General features: G+C 42.8%; 1 protein-coding gene across 2 annotated transcripts in view; it reads right to left on the bottom strand.

The window, feature by feature from the left end:
• tbc1d12b (TBC1 domain family, member 12b) overlaps positions 1–18,123 on the bottom strand; it is a 105,772-nt gene that overhangs the window by 14,245 nt on the left and 73,404 nt on the right. For both annotated transcript variants that reach the window (XM_055646590.1, XM_055646591.1), the window contains 8 exons: positions 14,546–14,628; positions 13,435–13,552; positions 13,227–13,333; positions 11,277–11,357; positions 8,413–8,507; positions 6,231–6,302; positions 4,944–5,072; positions 2,465–2,574 (listed from right to left, as the gene is read on the bottom strand). In XM_055646590.1, coding sequence (XP_055502565.1) covers positions 2,465–2,574; positions 4,944–5,072; positions 6,231–6,302; positions 8,413–8,507; positions 11,277–11,357; positions 13,227–13,333; positions 13,435–13,552; positions 14,546–14,628 — 795 coding nt within the window. The remainder of the gene's footprint in view (positions 1–2,464; positions 2,575–4,943; positions 5,073–6,230; positions 6,303–8,412; positions 8,508–11,276; positions 11,358–13,226; positions 13,334–13,434; positions 13,553–14,545; positions 14,629–18,123) is intronic.

Here is an 18,123-nt window from a genome sequence, read left to right as displayed (position 1 = left end):
ACAACCTCTCAGCCTCTCCACCTCTGCTGTACAAGATGCACTGAGCAAGGTGAATGAGCACAAAGCTGCCGGCCCCGATGGCATCCCTGGCCGGGTGCTTAGGGCATGTGCTGGACAACTATCCCCAGTCCTCGCCGACATTTTCAATCTCTCACTGGCCCAGGGTGTTGTCCCCACTTGCCTCAAGGCATCAACCATCGTGCCAGTGCCCAAACAGTCAGCTACAGGGAGTCTCAACGATTTCCGCCCAGTGGCACTCACCCCTTTCATTGCAAAGTGCTTTGAGCGGCTGATCTTGGCTCACCTCAAAGCCTGCCTCCCCCCCACACTGGACCCCCACCAGTTTGCCTACCGGACCAACAGGTCTACAGAGGACGCCATATCGGCGGCCCTACACTCTGCCCTGACCCACCTGGACTACAACAACTCCTACATCAGGCTGCTGTTCATTGACTTCAGCTCTGCCTTTAACACCGTCATCCCCGCCAGCTTGATCACCAAACTCAGTGGACTTGGCATCTCCACCTCCCTCTGCAACTGGACACTGCACTTCCTCACTAACAGACCACAGCCTGTTAGGGTCAATAACCTCACCTCATCCACTATAACACTGAACTCTGTGTGCTCAGCCCTCTCCTCTACTCCCTCTTCACCCACGACTGCATCCCAAAGTACGGATCCAACGCCATTATTAAGTTTGCTGACGATACCACGGTAGTAGGACTGATCAGCGACAACGATGAGTCAGCCTACAGGGAGGAGATCCAGCACCTGACAGCCTGGTGTGCCAACAATAACCTCGTCCTCAACTCCAAAAAGATGAAGGAGATTATTGTTGACTTCAGGCAGACCAGAGGAGGCAGTCATACCCCCATCCATATAAACGGGACTGAGGTGGAGCGCGTCTCCAGCTATAAATTCCTCGGAGTACATATCTCGGAGGATTTGTCCTGGTCCCTCAACACCTCCAAGCTGATCAAAAAGGCACAGCAGCGCCTTTACTTCCTGAGGAGGCTCAAGAAAGCCCACCTGTCCCCCCGGATCCTGACCAACTTTTACCGCTGTACCATAGAGAGTATCCTGACCACCTGCTTCACGGTATGGTACAGCAGCTGCACTGCTGCGGACAGGAAGGCACTACAACGGGTGGTGAAAACCGCGCAGCACATCATCGGTGCCCCGCTCCCTGCCATGGATGCCCTCCACCGAAAACGGTGTCTGAGACGGGCTGGGAAGATCATCAAAGACCCCTCACACCCCAACCATGGACTGTTTGCCCTCCTCCCATCAGGGAGGCGGTACAGGAGCCTCAGGTCACGTACTAGTAGGATGAGGAACAGCTTCTACAACAACACAATCACATTGCTGAACTCGGAGTCCCGCCGATAGATTTCTCCGTCCCCTCTGTCCCCATTGCTTAATTATTCTGTATTTTTTGATTATTCTGTATCTTCTCTCTTTCTATTTTTTTTTTTTTTTAATTTCTTTATGCACAACTACTACAGACTGACTCAAAACTGCATTTTGTTGTACTCATACTTGTATTTGTGCGATGACATTAAAGTTGAATTGAATTGAATTGAATTGAATGCAATATTAAATATGCGATATGCAGTATACAATCCTGTTTACATCAACAGGAGATGGTGGAGAGGGTCAAAAACTTCAAATTCCTGGGCGTGCATATTTCCGAAGATCTTTCCTGGACCCAGCACACTGATGCAATTGTAAAGAAGGCACATCAGCGACTCTACTTCCCGAGAAGATTACGGAGATTCGGTATGTCAAGGGGATGCTCCTGAACTTCTACAGGTGCACAGTAGAGAGCATACTGACTGGATGCATCGTGGCCTGGTTCGGCAACTTGAACGTCCAGGAGCGGAAAATACTGCAAAAAGTTGCGACCATTGCCCAGTCCATCACCGGCTGTGACCTCCCCACCATCGAAGGGATCTATCGAAGTCGCTGCCTCAAAAAGGCAGCCAACATCAACAGAGACCCACACCATCCTGGCCACACACTCATTTCACCACTACCATCGGGAAGAAGGTACAGGAGTCTGAAAACTGTAACATCCAGGTTCTGGAACAGCTTCTTCCCTACAGCCATCAGGCTATTAAACACAACAACAAATAAGCTCTGAGCTGCAACAGGCTATCATTATTATTGCACTATATTTGTTATTTATTGAGATTGAGTATGTATGCATGTGTATACACACACTGAACTTTTTTTCTTTTCCCGTTATGTACTGTGCTTACATATTCTGTTGTGCTGCAGCAAGCAAGAATTTCATTGTCCTATCTGGGACATGACAATAAAACACTCTTGATTACAAATTATACATCCTCATGCAACAAAAGTGAAATATAATGAGATTGGTTACGATGGCTATCAGTCATGTCCTAAAATAACAATATATCATAAAATGAATTTAACATACCCATTTTTTTAATGCACTTACCAGTCTATAAGGTAGATATCAGGAGTCAAACTATTTTTCATGAAGTGCACAAAAAGCTTTGGAAGATTTTCCTCAAAAAACACTTCAAATGATGCAAAGTATTTCAACATCTGAGGAAAATCAACATTTTTATAATTAAATACTATCTAAAATGCTCCCAAGGAATGTTGGCATTGGTTTTCAAAGTAAAAGCATCAACATTTCTACTTTGACTTTTGAATCAATTCTTACATTTAGAAAAATAAGCCAACATACAAGATAGTAAATGGCCCAAAATGAATGCTGGATACGAATTTCATTCGTCACAAAGTTATTTCAAAAACATTTTGTAATTCCTGTGGCCAGTTCACTACGAACACATCTAATAGGGAAATTGTGCACCACACTACTGCCCAATGGTGTCATTATTAATTAACTATATTTCTCTAGATACTGTTAGATATGTTACATTATACAGTTTTTACAGCTATTCTTTCGAATGATGCAAGTTATATTTGACCAAAGATAAATTAAAATAAAAAAAGACTATTCTTTAATATGTGGACAACACATTCAATGTTTTTTCATGGTATAGAGCAGGGGACTCCAAACTATTCAGCACGAGGGCAATATTATATATTTGGCACATTTTTGTGGGCCGTACGAAAAAATAAAGAAGTCACACACACACAGAGACACACACACACACCGATAGACAAACACACACACTGATAGGCAATCACACACACAATGACACACACACACTGATATAGACAAACACACATACTGACACACACACTGATATAGACAACACACACACACTGATATAGACAAACACACATACTGACACACACACACTGATATAGACAAACACACACACACACACACACTGATATAGACACACACACACACACTGATAGACAAACACACACACACACACACTGATATAGACAAACACACATACTGACACACTGATATAGACACACACACACTGATAGACTAAACACACACACACACTGATAGAGACACACACATACTGACACACAGTGATATAGACACACACACACTGATAGACAAACACACGCACACACATTGATATAGACAAACACACATACTGACACACACACTGATATAGACACACACACACACACACACTGATAGACAAACACACACACACACTGATACACACACACACACACTGATATAGACAAACACACACACACACACTGATATAGACAAACACACACACACACATTGATAGACAAACACACATACAGACCCGCACACCGACACACATACACAGACTCACACACATACAGGCTCTCACACTCTCCCTCTCACAAACATACACACGCGCTGTGATCACCCCTCAGACATATTAACAAAGACGCACGCACGCACAATGCTCACCCATCGGGCACACACACACACACACACACACACAGAGCCGGCTGTCGATCCGCTGACCTACGGGGGGGGGGGGGGGGGGGGGGAAAAGGGGGAGAGAGAGAGGGGGGGGGAGAGAGAGAGAGAGAGAGAGAGACACACACACACACACACACACACACACCGGAGCAACACAGGAGCAGTGGCACGGTGGTGCCGCGGTAGAGTCACTGCCTCACAGCGCCACAGACCTGCCACGGGTCCTACCCTGACTACGGGAGCTGTTTATATGGAGTTTGTACCTGCGTGGGTTTTCTCCGGGTGCTTTGGTTTCCTTGCACCCTCCACGTTTGCAGGTTAAGTGAATTTGTCCTGAGTGTGTGTAGTGATTGTGCTAGTGCGTACGGGCATTGCTTCGATGGGCCGAGAGGCCTGTATCTGCGCTGTATCTCTAAAGCTGCGCAGCCACAGAACCCGCCAAATAGCCCGCCGCACGGAACGTGTTAAAAGCTTGCTACGGGCCGGATGTGGTCCGCGGGCCATAGTTTGGAGACCCCTAGTATAGTGTGATAGTTTGTAAGTAGCATTTGTACTGATCACGAGCAGTGTCAAATGTGAATATTCCATCTGCACAGGTACAGAACAGAAACAGATAGAGAAAATACACAACAAAACAGAAAGAGAAAAGACACCAGTTGTATTGTACTTCCACAGCAAGCTTTTCTAAATATGGTATGAATGCTGGATATAATAGGTTTTTCCGATTTAATGTTCTTTCACTTTGCACCAAAAGAAGGAACATATCTTTCAGAATGAATAAAATGTAAGTTTAATCTGGAAAAAAAACTATGTTGATATAAATGGCTGTTTTTTTCTATAGAAAACTGAAACAAACTCAAAACTGGTGTCAAAGACCAATGTTGGGGAGTTCTCTGAAGCATCAGGTAGTATCATCACTTATAGAATAAAGGGGAAATAACATTCCGAAAGTGGATTTAGATCAAGGACTTCAGTCATGTTTTTAAATGTCTTGCATACTAGACGGTTCACATTCCATTGGAAATTTAATAGGGGCATGTAATGTGTTTCGCAATGCATACCACAATTTCCTTACCATGTCATGATCCACACGGAAAAATGCCAGCTGACAGGGTTTGTTCAACAGGTTGGCAAAGGCTATGAACGCATCGGCTTCTTCTAAATTAAGGATGAGGACAGCAGCAACAAAAGACATTCCTTGGACCTGCAGAAAATAGTACATTTCTAATTGCCTTTAGTTTAGTTTAGAGATACAGCGCGGATAAAGGCCCATCGGCCCACGAGCGATCCCCGCGCACTAACACTATCCTCCACACACTTGGGACAATTTACCTTTACACCAAGCCAATTAACCTACAAACCTGCACGTCTTTGGAGTGTGGGAGCAAACCGGAGCACCCGGAGAAAACCCACGCAGGTCACAGGGAGAACGTACAAACTCCACACAGGAAACACCAGTGGTCAGGATCGAACCCAGGTCTCTGGCGCTGTGAGGCAGCAACTCTACCCGCTGCACCACCGTGCCGCCCCTTGTGACTTTATATAACTTGACAAGATTCAGAATTCAAGGCAATGTCACGTTTCCTCTAACACAAATCACAGTTTATTATTTTGTTACCTCCCAATGCCTCAGGCAAACAGAAGTGGTAATGACTATGCAACATTCAATACCAAAAAAATACTTCTAAAAAAAAGTTCAGCTTGTTAAAAGATTAAAGGACCACAGAAATGTGCAACATTTATACTTTATTTCAAAGGGGAAATATTTTAGATTCCCTGGAGAAGATTTTCATAACGGCACATGCGAGTTAGCTCTAGAATGTGACAGCTACTTGATATATTATAAAGCAGCTGAACAGAAACAGCAGCTGATGCCTCTGAAGTAAAGGAGCTTGTACCTCTGAGGTTGAAAAGAGAACAATAAATCAGGTAATAAGCAGCCGAGCTGTTCTACTGCCAAAATTCTAGCTGTGATAAATAAAACTATAATAATCTGGCAAGTAATTAAAAAGCAAAAAAAAGCAAAGCAAAAAAAAGGCAAATGATGCAAATCTGAAACCTCCCCGAAAATGCTAGAAACACTCAAGCCCAAAAGATCATCGAGTTGTGATATTAACTGTATTTCTCATTCTGAACTGCTGGGTATATCTAGAATTCTGCGTTTATGTTTACCACATGGCACAAAAGATACTAAAATAAATGGACCAAAGACCTGAAATATTCAATGGGACTGAATTCTGATATTACTCACGATACAATTCTGATATGTATTCACGATATAAAAAATGTGTACACCAATACTATCATGAGAAATGTTAAGACAACATAAAAACCTCATTTTAGGACAATATAAAATACTTACATATCCCACATCGGGCCTGTAGCAGGTATATGCCCCAAGAACACTGTGAAGAAGGTCATGATATGGTCCACCCTTCAAAATTAACATATGACTGTCAGATCTATCAATATGAATAACAGAAAAACAAATCCAATGAACAATTCCTTTCTCTACCATAATCTCACTTTCAACTTTTCTTCCTATATCACCCCACCCTCACTTACATTATTGCTTGAACTAAATAACTCAAATTGCTCTTTTGACTCCACCTACATACACAAAATGACTAAGATGTTAAAAAATCCAGAGAAAACCCAGCGTTATAACTGATAAGACATAGCAAATCTGGGCAATGATTAGACCAACACAAACCTTGAATGATATTGAGTAGGTGATTGGGTTTTGCCCAGGGCGGCACGGTGGCATAGCGGTAGAGCTACTGCCTTACAGCGCCGGAGACCCCGGCTTGATCCTGACTACGGATGCTGTCTGTATGTTCTCTCTGTGACTTGCGTGGGTTTTGTTGCCTCGCACACTCCAAAGATGTAAAGTTTTCTAGGTTAATTCGCTTGGTATAAATGTAAATTGTAAAATGTAAATTGTCCGAGTGTGCGTGCAGGATAGTGTTAGTGTGCGGGGATCGCTGGTCGGTGCGGCCCCGGTGGGCCGAAGGGCCTGTTTCCGCGCTGTATCTCTAAAAACTAAAAGACAGAGCCTCACATAGAAAATACACTTGTAGAAAATGGATGGATCAAATAATTAATTGAAGGGCTGAGATATGTAATTGATGCTACATTTGGACTTTCAATAGTGAGATAGATTTCATAAATGTTGAATTCACCATTTTTAATCAACTTCTTAAAAGGAGGTTAACTTTGCCATTTCATATTTCAGCAGAAATGCACCCTGCTTAAAATTTGACAATACCAATACAATAAGATTCATTTAAAAGAGTTTAAATCAATATTGTTTAAGTGAAGCGTCTGAATGAACCAAATGAAGAACAGGAAGCTATTCCACTCTCATTTACCAAGGGAAGGAAATGTATAATTTCTAGTCTTGTTCCATAAATATGGAAAAATGTAGTTTCAATTACAGAAACCTTTAAAAATATATATATATATGACATAGATGGTGGTTAAAGGAGTTGTCCCACTTGGGCCGTCATATACGCGACAGGCCAGTAGTGACTGACGGGCGACAGCCGTGGGACAGGCCCTTAAGCTTACTCTGAAGACAGGGGTTTAAGGAGGCATTGTTTAAAAAATATATCATCTGGTTGTTTAAACATGCCAAATGTATTACTGACTAAATGTTTTAGTACTTCCTCTGAGGAATGTTCTTAATGCATTCACAGGCATAATTAAATCATTATCTATAAACTCCATTGAACTTTTCTCAATGCACCAACTCTCCTAATTTTAACCACTTTATGTATCAAAAATAGGTCACAAAAGTTACAAAAGTAGGCATTTCTCCTTGGTTTCATTAAAAATGAACTAAACTCAAAAAAACAAATTCCTGCTCAATTAATATGCTTGATGCTTGATTACCTTTGAATGCATTCCTTCAGATTTACTCATCTCAAAATATTTTGTCCTTCCTATTCAAAATAGTTTTGGCTAAATTTGACTACTGACTTTGACTAAAAGGTCAGTCCCACTTGGCGAATTTTTCGGCGACTGCCGGAATCATTGATTGGCGTATCAGGTCACCGGAAAATACGCGGCGTGATGACGTGTGACGCGACGTGACGACGCATGACGCGCGGTGTTTTTTCAAGTGTCGCAACATTTTTTTTGTCGCCGCTGGATTTTGAAATGTTCAAAATCTTTTGGCGACATTGATATGACGCTGGCAAAATTGTCAAGTGAGACAGGCCCTTAAAGGCTTAGGGGGATATGAACCAAACATGGGCAGGTGGGATTCCTATAGATGGGACAGCATGGGCATATAGGGCCAAAGCACCTGTTTCCATGCTGTATGATTCTATCATTCTATGACTAAGTTGTTTCAAAATTCAAGTCAACGTGGTTTCATACGCCTTAAATGTTTTATAACATATATATGTGCATCTAGCTCATCCCTATTACTCAGTAAACCAAATATTTTCAGTCAGTTGCCACATTCTATAAACAAGCATGAAATAGATCTGACTTAAAATTGTATGTTATTAATCAAACTTTTAGGTTAAATCTCAAACCTTCTGGAAAATGAAGAGAGATGGGAATGTACGGGAAATATCCAGCTTTATCAATTCAAGACTTGCTTCCCTGTCAGCTCCTGATGCTCCAGGTTCTAGAAATAAATGACAGTAAAATTATGACTGAAAATGAAATGTGGAAATTGAATCTTCATTGTGGCTTTAGAACGCAAAACAAACCTACCGATATTGGAAACCAGAAAGACAAGTAGAAAAATCTGGAGATGTTAACATCTGTGGAGCCAACATCTGTGGGGTTCGAGACACATGATTTTTCCACAAATGCTGCCTGACCTGATAAACATCTGCCATGATTTTCTGTTCATTCTACACTTGGCTGAATGAGTCCAATTTGTTAACAGTGTGAGGGTTCCTTTTGTTATCATGTGGCTGGCATTTCCAGTAGATGCAACACTACCACAAATTACACTGGGACTTGCGCATTCAACATTCAACTTAGATTCACACACAAGATGCCAATGATTATGCTTCATTTTTCATATCTTTCTCTTCTTCTTGCTTATGGCGTGCACAGCCTAAAGTTGTAGGACAACTTGTTCTATTTGATCTTATTTGATTGTGCACGCCAGGTTGATTGCATTTGTTGAAACATCATATCAAAATATACAATATCTTATTTTGTTTATTAAATAAATGTAAATGATAAGAGTACGCAAGTAACATATGGGATTTTCTGGGAAGGGAGATGGACAATACTGAGTTTGTAGTTTTAAAAACTTGACAAAGCTGCACATTACATAGAAACATAGAAATTAGGTGCAGGAGTAGGCCATTCGGCCCTTCGAGCCTGCACCGCCATTCAATATGATCATGGCTGATCATCCAACTCAGTATCCCGTACCTGCCTTCTCTCCATACCCTCTGATCCCCTTAGCCACATCTAACTCCCTCTTAAATATAGCCAATGAACTGGCCTCGACTACCCTCTGCAGCAGAGAGTTCCAGAGATTCACCACTCTCTGTGTGAAAAAAGTTCTTCTCATCTCGGTTTTAAAGGATTTCCCCCTTATCCTTAAGCTGTGACCCCCTTGTCCTGGACTTCCCCAACATCGGGAACAATCTTCCTGCATCTAGCCTGTCCAACCCCTTAAGAATTATGTAAGTTTCTATAAGATCCCCCCTCAATCTCCTAAATTCTAGAGAGTATAAACCAAGTCTATCCAGTCTTTCTTCATAAGACAGTCCTGACATCCCAGGAATCAGTCTGTTGAACCTTGTCTGCACTCCCTCTATGGCAATTACTGACTAGTTATTTTTAATACTTGTTGTTTTGGATTGATTTAATGTATTGAATTGATGGTTTGATTTTGTGGGCGGCACAATGTTGTAGCGGTAGAGTTGCTGCCTTACAGCACCAGAGACAAGGGTTGGATCCTGACTACAGGTGTTTGTCTATATGGACTTTGTATGTTCCCCCCCGTGACTTGTGTGGGTTTTCTCCGGGATCTCCGGATTCCTCCCACACTCCAGTAGTTAATTGGCCTGGTATAATTGTAAATTGTCCCTAGTGCGTATAGGATAGCGTTAGTGTGGGGGGATCGCTTGTCGCTGCAGACTCGGCGGGACGAAGGGCTTGTTTCCGCGCTGCATCCACCAAACTATTAATATTTATAAGAACAATTCAAGATAGTTGTTTCCTATTAAGCCTAAGTATAGAAGAATGGTTGTAAATAAAGTAGAGAAATAAATCTATATTGCATTTTGAAAATTGTCTAAAGAAACTTTCCAGCATTCTCGTGCTGCATTCACATTTGAACAAATGTAAAAGGTCATAAACAACATCGCCTCAGCAAAAAGCATTAGAGTGGGAGAGAGGACACTGCATTAGCTCCACACGCAGAATTCGTTTTCTGCTGAGTAACTTCTACTTTAATGAAAGTGTTGTCAATGAATAAGAATATGCATGTAACATATGGGATCGGCAGGCAAGACCGATGAACAGAACAAAGTTTAAAGGTTTTAGAAACTTGCGCACCGCTGCCTAGTCATTTTTAATCCTTTTTGGTTCATGCAGAGTTTGCAAAAGTAGTGATTCCCTCATTAGCAGCTACAAACACAGTATGCTTCATCTTCAAAGCATCAATGCTGTAGCACTTTCATATTGCAATCTGTAAAGCAACATTAGATGCTAATTGCGTGTGCATTATCTTTCGGATGGCCTCCAGTGAAATTGGACAAGTGCTGTCTTGGAAGAAAAGATCTTGGTGGGTAAGTGTTCACAAGATCCTCGAAAATTCAGATATTCGCCAGTCACACTATGCTTCATTTCTACAATGTACTGGGTGATAACAAATCCTCACGTAGTCCTAGTCACATTTGCAGAGGTGCCATTTTATATTGTATCATTAAGCTGGGTGGTTGAAATGCAGGATCTACCAGTAGGTGGTTGGCTCCTTCAGTTATCCACATCTTCCAGCACTTTACTTGAAAATGACTGAGTTTTCAGTTGAAACAGTAAGCATTTCTTGAACCTGAGATATCTCAGGACCTTTGTGAATAAGCAGATGACTTTGAAGGTCCTGGTTGTCGTTGAGTTTTTTTTTAATGCATTGAAGGTAATGCGCAGTGAAAGCTGATGGGAAAGGGGCCTAGGTTAACTATATTACAAACAATTCCACTGCATAATGAGGGGACTATGCATATTAGTCTACTGGTACACATCTACCAAAGAATGACTGTTGCATTTTTAAGGTGGCAAATGCAAACTGTGGGGGGGGGGGTGGGGTGGAGGAAGGAGTAGAATGGATAAGTAGAGAAAGAGTAAATTATAAACAGCAGAGAAGAAGCATCGCTATTTTAGCATGGAGCAGAGGTATAAAAACAGATGTGTAACACAATTTTACCTTCAGTTTCATTCTCAGATCCAACCTCACTGAAGTTTTTCCATCGCTCCTTAGCTCTGGACAGGAAGATTTCATAAAGCTCTGTCAAATGAAAACAATATCAAAAATGAAGGCAATTTCAAAATAAGTTGATTTCTACCAGTTCCATTTAGTTTATTTTAGAGATACAGCGCGGGAACAGGCCCTTCGGCCCACCGGGTCCTCGCCGACCAGCAATCCCGGCACATTAACACTATCCTACACCCACTAGGGACAATTTTTACATTTACCAAGCCAATTCACCTACAAACCTGTATGTCTTTGGATTGTGGGAAGAAACCGAAGATCTCGGAGAAAACCTACGCAGGCCACGGGGAGAACGTACAAACTCTGTACAGACAAGTACCCGTAGTCTGGATCAAACCCGGGTCTCCGGCGCTGCATTTGCTGTAAGGCATCAACTCTACCGCTGTGCCACCGTGACCGCCCCAAGTCAATCAAACCTGGAGCTACGTTGCAATCCAGTTCCCATGGCAGGGTGTAACCGTGACCCAGAATGGTTCACTCTCTTCTTGGTCAACACAGCATTCCATTCAGCAGCATTCATCAAGCCACAAACAGAATATCGTCTGAACAATGTATGACTTCAAATTCATAGCAGATTTGCTGGCCACTTTTGATTGAAATATTGATTGTGTTGTGGAGATTGTAAGTTCACTTCCAGGCCTCGTTCAATGGAATAGATGTTGTAATATAGCATGGAAATAGGCCCTTGGGTCCACTTCGGCCATGCTGACCATCTACACTAGTCCCACCTGCTGTGTTTGGCTCGTATCTCTTTTAACCATCCCTACCCATGAACCTGTCCAAATGTCATTTAAAATGTTGTTATAGTACCTGCCTCAACTACCTTCTCTGGCAACTCATTCCATACCCACCACTCTCTGTGCGAAAACATTGCCGCTCAGGTTCCTATTAAATCTTTCCACTCCCACCCCAAACCTATGAGCCTTGTTCTTGATTCCCCTACTCTGGGTATAAGACTGTGCATTCACCCCTATATATTCCTCTCATGATCCCGTACACCTGTATAAGATCATCCCTCATCCCCTGCACTGAAAGGAATATAGTCTGAGCTTGGAGACCTATAGCTCAGACCCTCAAACTATAGTCGGGCAAGCAAGGACTATATTCCTTGCATAGGCCCTCTAGTCCTGGCAACATCCTCAAATTTCTCTGCATGGTTTCCAGCTTAACAACATCCTTCCTACAGCTGGGCGACCAAAACTGAACACAATACCCCAAATGTGGCCTCACCTACAATTTTTACAACTGTAAGATAATATCCCAACTTCTGTACTCATTGCCCTGACTGATGAATGCTAATATACCGAAAGCCTCCTTGACCACACTATTGACCTGTGATGCCACTTTCATTGAACTATGTATCTGTACTCGTGGACTCCTCTGCTCTACAACACTCCCCAGGGCCCTGCCATTAACTGTGAAGTTCCTGCCCTAGTTAGACTTTCCAAAATTCAACACCTCGCAGTTATCTGCATTAAACTCTATTAACCGTTTCACTGCCCACTTACCAGCTGTAAAATTAAGAAGAATGGAACAAGATAAAAGATGATCAGAACAGGGACACTCGAGTTATCCACCTCTATAATAGTCCATTGATTTAATAAATTCACCACAACCAAAGCCATACAGAAAGTTCCACAAATAAATTCCATTGCCTTATCTTTTTTCTATGAATCTCAACTTCCCAATTTGTTGTAATGAGTGCAAAAAACTCAGTTAGACCATGGTAGTCATACAGGCCAACTCACTGCCAATGTCATCAGCCAAGCTCATGCAAGCACAAATGTAACAAAATACTGTTAGAAGTGTTTGTTAGAATTCTTCTAAAGCAGAACGTTTTGCCTTTATGTCTCAAAAGGGCAAGCAGAAATGCAGCATACGTACCATGAGTGATATTGAGTTCGTTGCCAACTGCCAAACTCCACACTTTCCCTCGGACACTCGGAGGTATACCCTGCCACCACAGCTCCCGCACCTTCCGTGTATTTCGACTAAGTATATGAGAAACAAACGAAAAAAGATATGTAACTATCACAATTTGACACTAATTATTGTATGGGTGAACCATCAGCTGGACAGATGCTACACTTACATCGTCTCCCAGTTGGGAAGAATATCTGTGTTCCAAATAATCATGGCATGAGCAATGTTTTCTTCCTGACGGAATCGCTCCTTCATAATTTTTTTTCTTCTCTGTGCTTCTTTTACCTCTAATCAAGATTCCAAAAATATATTTCAGTTACAGTTCACAAGTTACAAATGAGCAGCAATCAAACCTGCCTCGATTCATATTTGAGGTGGCAGAGAAGTCTTTTATTTTCAGAACTTTGACAATTGCCTCCAAGGTCACCGGAGACAGATATATAGTTCCTACCCTTGAAAGGTTCCTCCCACATGTTGCCTTCTCATCACCCCTACCACCACTCACACCAACCTTGCTTACATATAACACTTTAATTTGGTATCCTAGAACTTGCTGGTCAAACTCAATTTGTGATATTGTATATATTTGTTCGTTACAATAATAATTAACAAAGCGTAGCCAAGGAGCGAAAAAGACTACAAAAAGTAGTAAACACTGCCCAGTCCATCATCGGCTCTGACCTCCCTACCATCGAGGGGATCTATCGCAGTCACTGCCTCAAAAAGGCTGGCAGTATCATCAAGGACCAACATCATCTTGGCCACACACTCATCTCCCCGCTACCTTCAGGTAGAAGGTACAGGAGCCTGAAGACTGCAACGTCCAGGTTCAGAAACAGCTTCTTCCCCACAGCCATCAGGCTATTGAACTCAACTCAAACAAAACTCTGAACATTAATAGCCCATTATCTGTTTATTTGCACTTTATCTGCTTTATTTATTGATGTGTGTATATATTTATACAATGGTATATGGACACACTGATCTGTTCTGTATTTATGCCTACAATATTCTGTTGTGCTGAAGCAAAGCAAGAATTTCATTGTCCTATCTGGGACACATGACAATAAACTCTCTTGATCCTTGAACCTTGAACTTATAGATTGTAAAAAAAACTAGTTGGAAATCTCATGGCAAAAAACAAAACACAATAGGTTAATTTTCAGCACAAGAACAGTTCTTCCAAAACATTTTGTTTGAAGAACAAGGAATAAATCTCACTATATCACAGATGGCAGTACATGCAGCCTAGACCAAAATGAGGTAACTAACTGGAGCACCTCGTTTCTTTGCTTCTGCCACCATTTCATCATATTCTTGTCTGTGCCTTTGAGCTTCCTCAGCTGATTTAGCAGGTAGGTGCCTGTAAAAATGATAGTTTTATTGTAAATATGGGTGTAAAAGTTTCATTATCAAATAGTAAAATCAAAGCACAGAAAAACTATCAATGTTACCATTTACTTGTGCTAAAATCCATTCAAAATCATGTTTTCATAGTTTCTGCTAATAGAAATCTACCCAACAAAAGTAACAACTGACATTTGAAGCCATGTAGTCATGTTAGACAAATATATTTATTGAATGACTGAATTTCCCCAGCACCATAAAGCCTAGTTTTACCTCCCCAGCCCTTGGTTTAACACCAAAACACAACTGCCCTGGCAGACCCATTGCTTCTGCCCGCTCCTGTGCAACATGAAATGATTTCCACGTTCCTCGACTCAATCCTATCCCGCCTGGTCTAATCCCTTCCAACCCATGTCCAAGACACCTCACATACCTTAGTCTCTTCACTTACTTCCATTTTCCAGGCCCAGGTCCCTCATCTTTACTATGGACATTCAGTCACTCGACACCTCCAACCCCACCAGGAAGGCCTTAAAGCCCTTCCTCGACCTTCGAACCAGCCAATTTCCATCTACTAACACTCTCTTCCATCTAGTGGAGCTGGATCTCGCCCTTAATAACTTCTCCTTCCACTTCTCTCGCTTCCTTAAAAAAAAAGGCGTAGCTATGGGCACTCATATGGGCCCCAGTTACGCCTGGCTCTTTGTAGGGAACGTTGAACAATCCCAGTTCCGGGCGTACACTGACCCAATCCCCAAACTTCATTTCCATTACATTACCGGTGCTACCTCCTGCATCCATGCAGAACTCATGGACTTCATTCACTTTACTAACAATTTCCATCGTGCTATCAAATTTACTTGGACCATCTGCGACACCTCCCTCCTTTTTCTAGATTTCACAGTCTCCATCACAGGAGATAGACTGTCGACTTTCATCGACTATAAACCTACCGACACCCACAACTATCTCGACTACACTTCTTCTCACCCTGCCCCTTGCAAAGACTTTATCTCCAAATTTCTTCGTCCATGCCGTATGTGCACCCAAGATGAGTGTTCCATACCAGGACATCAGAGCTGTCCTCATTCTTTAAGGAAAGGAATCCACCATAGATGAGGCCCTCGCATGTCTCCTCGGTACCCTGCAGCTCTGCTCTTGCTCCCCCTTCCCCCAGTCGCAACAGGGACATTTCGTTGTAAATGCATTTCGTTGTCTCTGTACTGTACACTGACAATGACAATTAAAATTGAATCTTGAATCTTGACATAGTCCCTCTGGTCCTCTCCTTTACCCCATCAGCCATCGCATACAGTGAATAATCCTTCAACATTTTCACCACCTCCAACGGGATCCCAGCACTAGTTACATCTTCCCATCTCCACCCCTTTCCGTTTTCCGCAGAGACCATTCCCTCTGCAACTCCCTGGTTAACTCATTCCTTCCCACCCAACCCGTCCCCTTCTCATATACCTTCCCCTGCAATCGTAGGCGATGCAACACCTGTCCCTTTACCTCCTCCCTCGACTCTGTCCAAGGACCCTGACAGTCCTTTCAGGTGAGGTAGAGGTTCGCTTGCACCTCCTCCAACCTCATCAAATTTATCTATATGGGCGAGACAAAGTGCAGACTGGGCAATCGTTTCTCTGAACACATTTGCTCAGTCCACCTTTGCCCACTGCGATCTCCTGGCTGCCCTTCTCATTCCCAAACTGACCTTTCTGTCCTGGACCTCCTCCATTGTCAAATGCAAATTGGAGGAACAGCACCATATATTTCGCTTGGGCAGCTTACAACCCAGCGGTATGAATATTGATTTCTTTAACTTCAAGCATCCCCTCTCTCTTCGTCCCTTGCCCACCCCAATTGTTGTACCATTTCACTGTCATCCTGTAGTTTCATTGTATGAATAACTCATTATCACCTCCTCCACAGCCAACAATGGTCCACCACCTTTCCTAGATCTTTGCTGTTTGCACATCTTTCACTCATTTGTTCTATTTACTGTCTATATCTCTTGTTTCCCTTTCCCCTGACTTTCAGTTTGAAAAAGGGTCTCGACCCAAAACATCACCTATTACTTTTGTCCAGAGATGCTGCCGGACACGCTGAGTTAGCTCGTAGCTAACTCACCACATAACACCGCGTAGCTCGGAGGCTCCAGCTGCAGCCGCAGGTCCGGTGGACTGTCGGGACAACGGGAGCTCGCGGGTCCAGGTGGAGAGACCGCTTTCCGGAGCTCCCGCAACGCGACTTCTCTAACCCGTGTCGCGGGGTTGGAACGACCCGGAGCGGGGCCGTACATCGCCCGTCGCGGCTTCATGGCCGTGGGACATTCCAGCGCCCGCCAGGGGCTCCAACTTTGTGACATTTAGACCGGGAGCGGGGCCGTACATTGCCCTGCGCGGCCTAAAATGGCCGTGGGACTTATCATCGCCCGCCTGGGGCTTGGACATCGGGAGAGAAATGGAAAACAGGGGAGAGAAAAGACTTTGCCTTCGTTTGTTTTTGTAAATTGAATTGTGTGTATGTCTGTAGGATATTGTCTTTGTTTGTATGGCTGTGGAAACGCAGTTTCGTTTGAGCCTCAATGAGGTTCAAATGACATGTAATAAATATTGATGATATTGATTGATTGGTTACTCCAGCTTTTTGTGTCTATCTTTGGTGTAATCCAGCATCTGCAGTTCCTTCCTACACATTTATTGAATTAGTTTTTTTTTTAATCCAGGGAACATAATAAAGGGCCTGACCTACTGTACGAGCTAATTCAAGAGTTCTCCCAAGTTTCCCCTGATTTGAACTCGGAGAATTATGGTAATAGCCGCTCGTAGCTACTCGGGGCTCTCGTGGACATTTTTCAACGTTGAAAAATCTTCACAAGTCTTCACGAACTTACCGCGTTTCCCCGAGAAGCTGCTGTTAGCATTACGAGCCGCTAAGAGACGTCCTGAGCTCCGACAATTCGCACCCCTTCACGACAATCCTGACCTAAAGCATCACCTATCCGTATTCTTGACCTAAAGCATCACCTATCCATATTCCCTGCAGACGCTGCCTGACCCACTGAGTCACACCAGCACTTATTTTTTGTAAAGAAGCATTTGCAGTTCCCTGTGCTTCTAATTAAAACCATCATGTTGAAATATTTACATTAACTTTTGTGACAAAATTACTGAATGATAAGAACAAAAGTGACACAGGAAGAAATTCTCGCGTATTCTCACATATGTTTCGTTTTAGAAAGATTGGGCTTTTGCGGAATGCAAAGCAAGCAAGCAAAAAACCAAATTGATGAGTCTGATTGAAAATAGTCCTGAGGCTTTCGATATGGACATTAAAATCAAGAGGCTAAAAGCCTGTCCCACTGTACGAGTTCAAGAGTTCTCCCGAGTTTGCCCCGATTCGAACTCGGAGATTTACGGTAACGGCCGCTCGTAGGTACTCGGGGCTCTCGTGGACATTTTTTAACATGTTGAAAATTATTCACGAGTCTTCCCGAGCTTACCGC

Source organism: Leucoraja erinacea, chromosome 15 (genome assembly GCF_028641065.1).
Source record: "Leucoraja erinacea ecotype New England chromosome 15, Leri_hhj_1, whole genome shotgun sequence".
NCBI classification, from domain to species: Eukaryota; Metazoa; Chordata; class Chondrichthyes; order Rajiformes; family Rajidae; genus Leucoraja; species Leucoraja erinaceus.
Note: the sequence above shows the minus strand (reverse complement) of the source record. Positions and strands in the feature narration are given on the sequence as shown.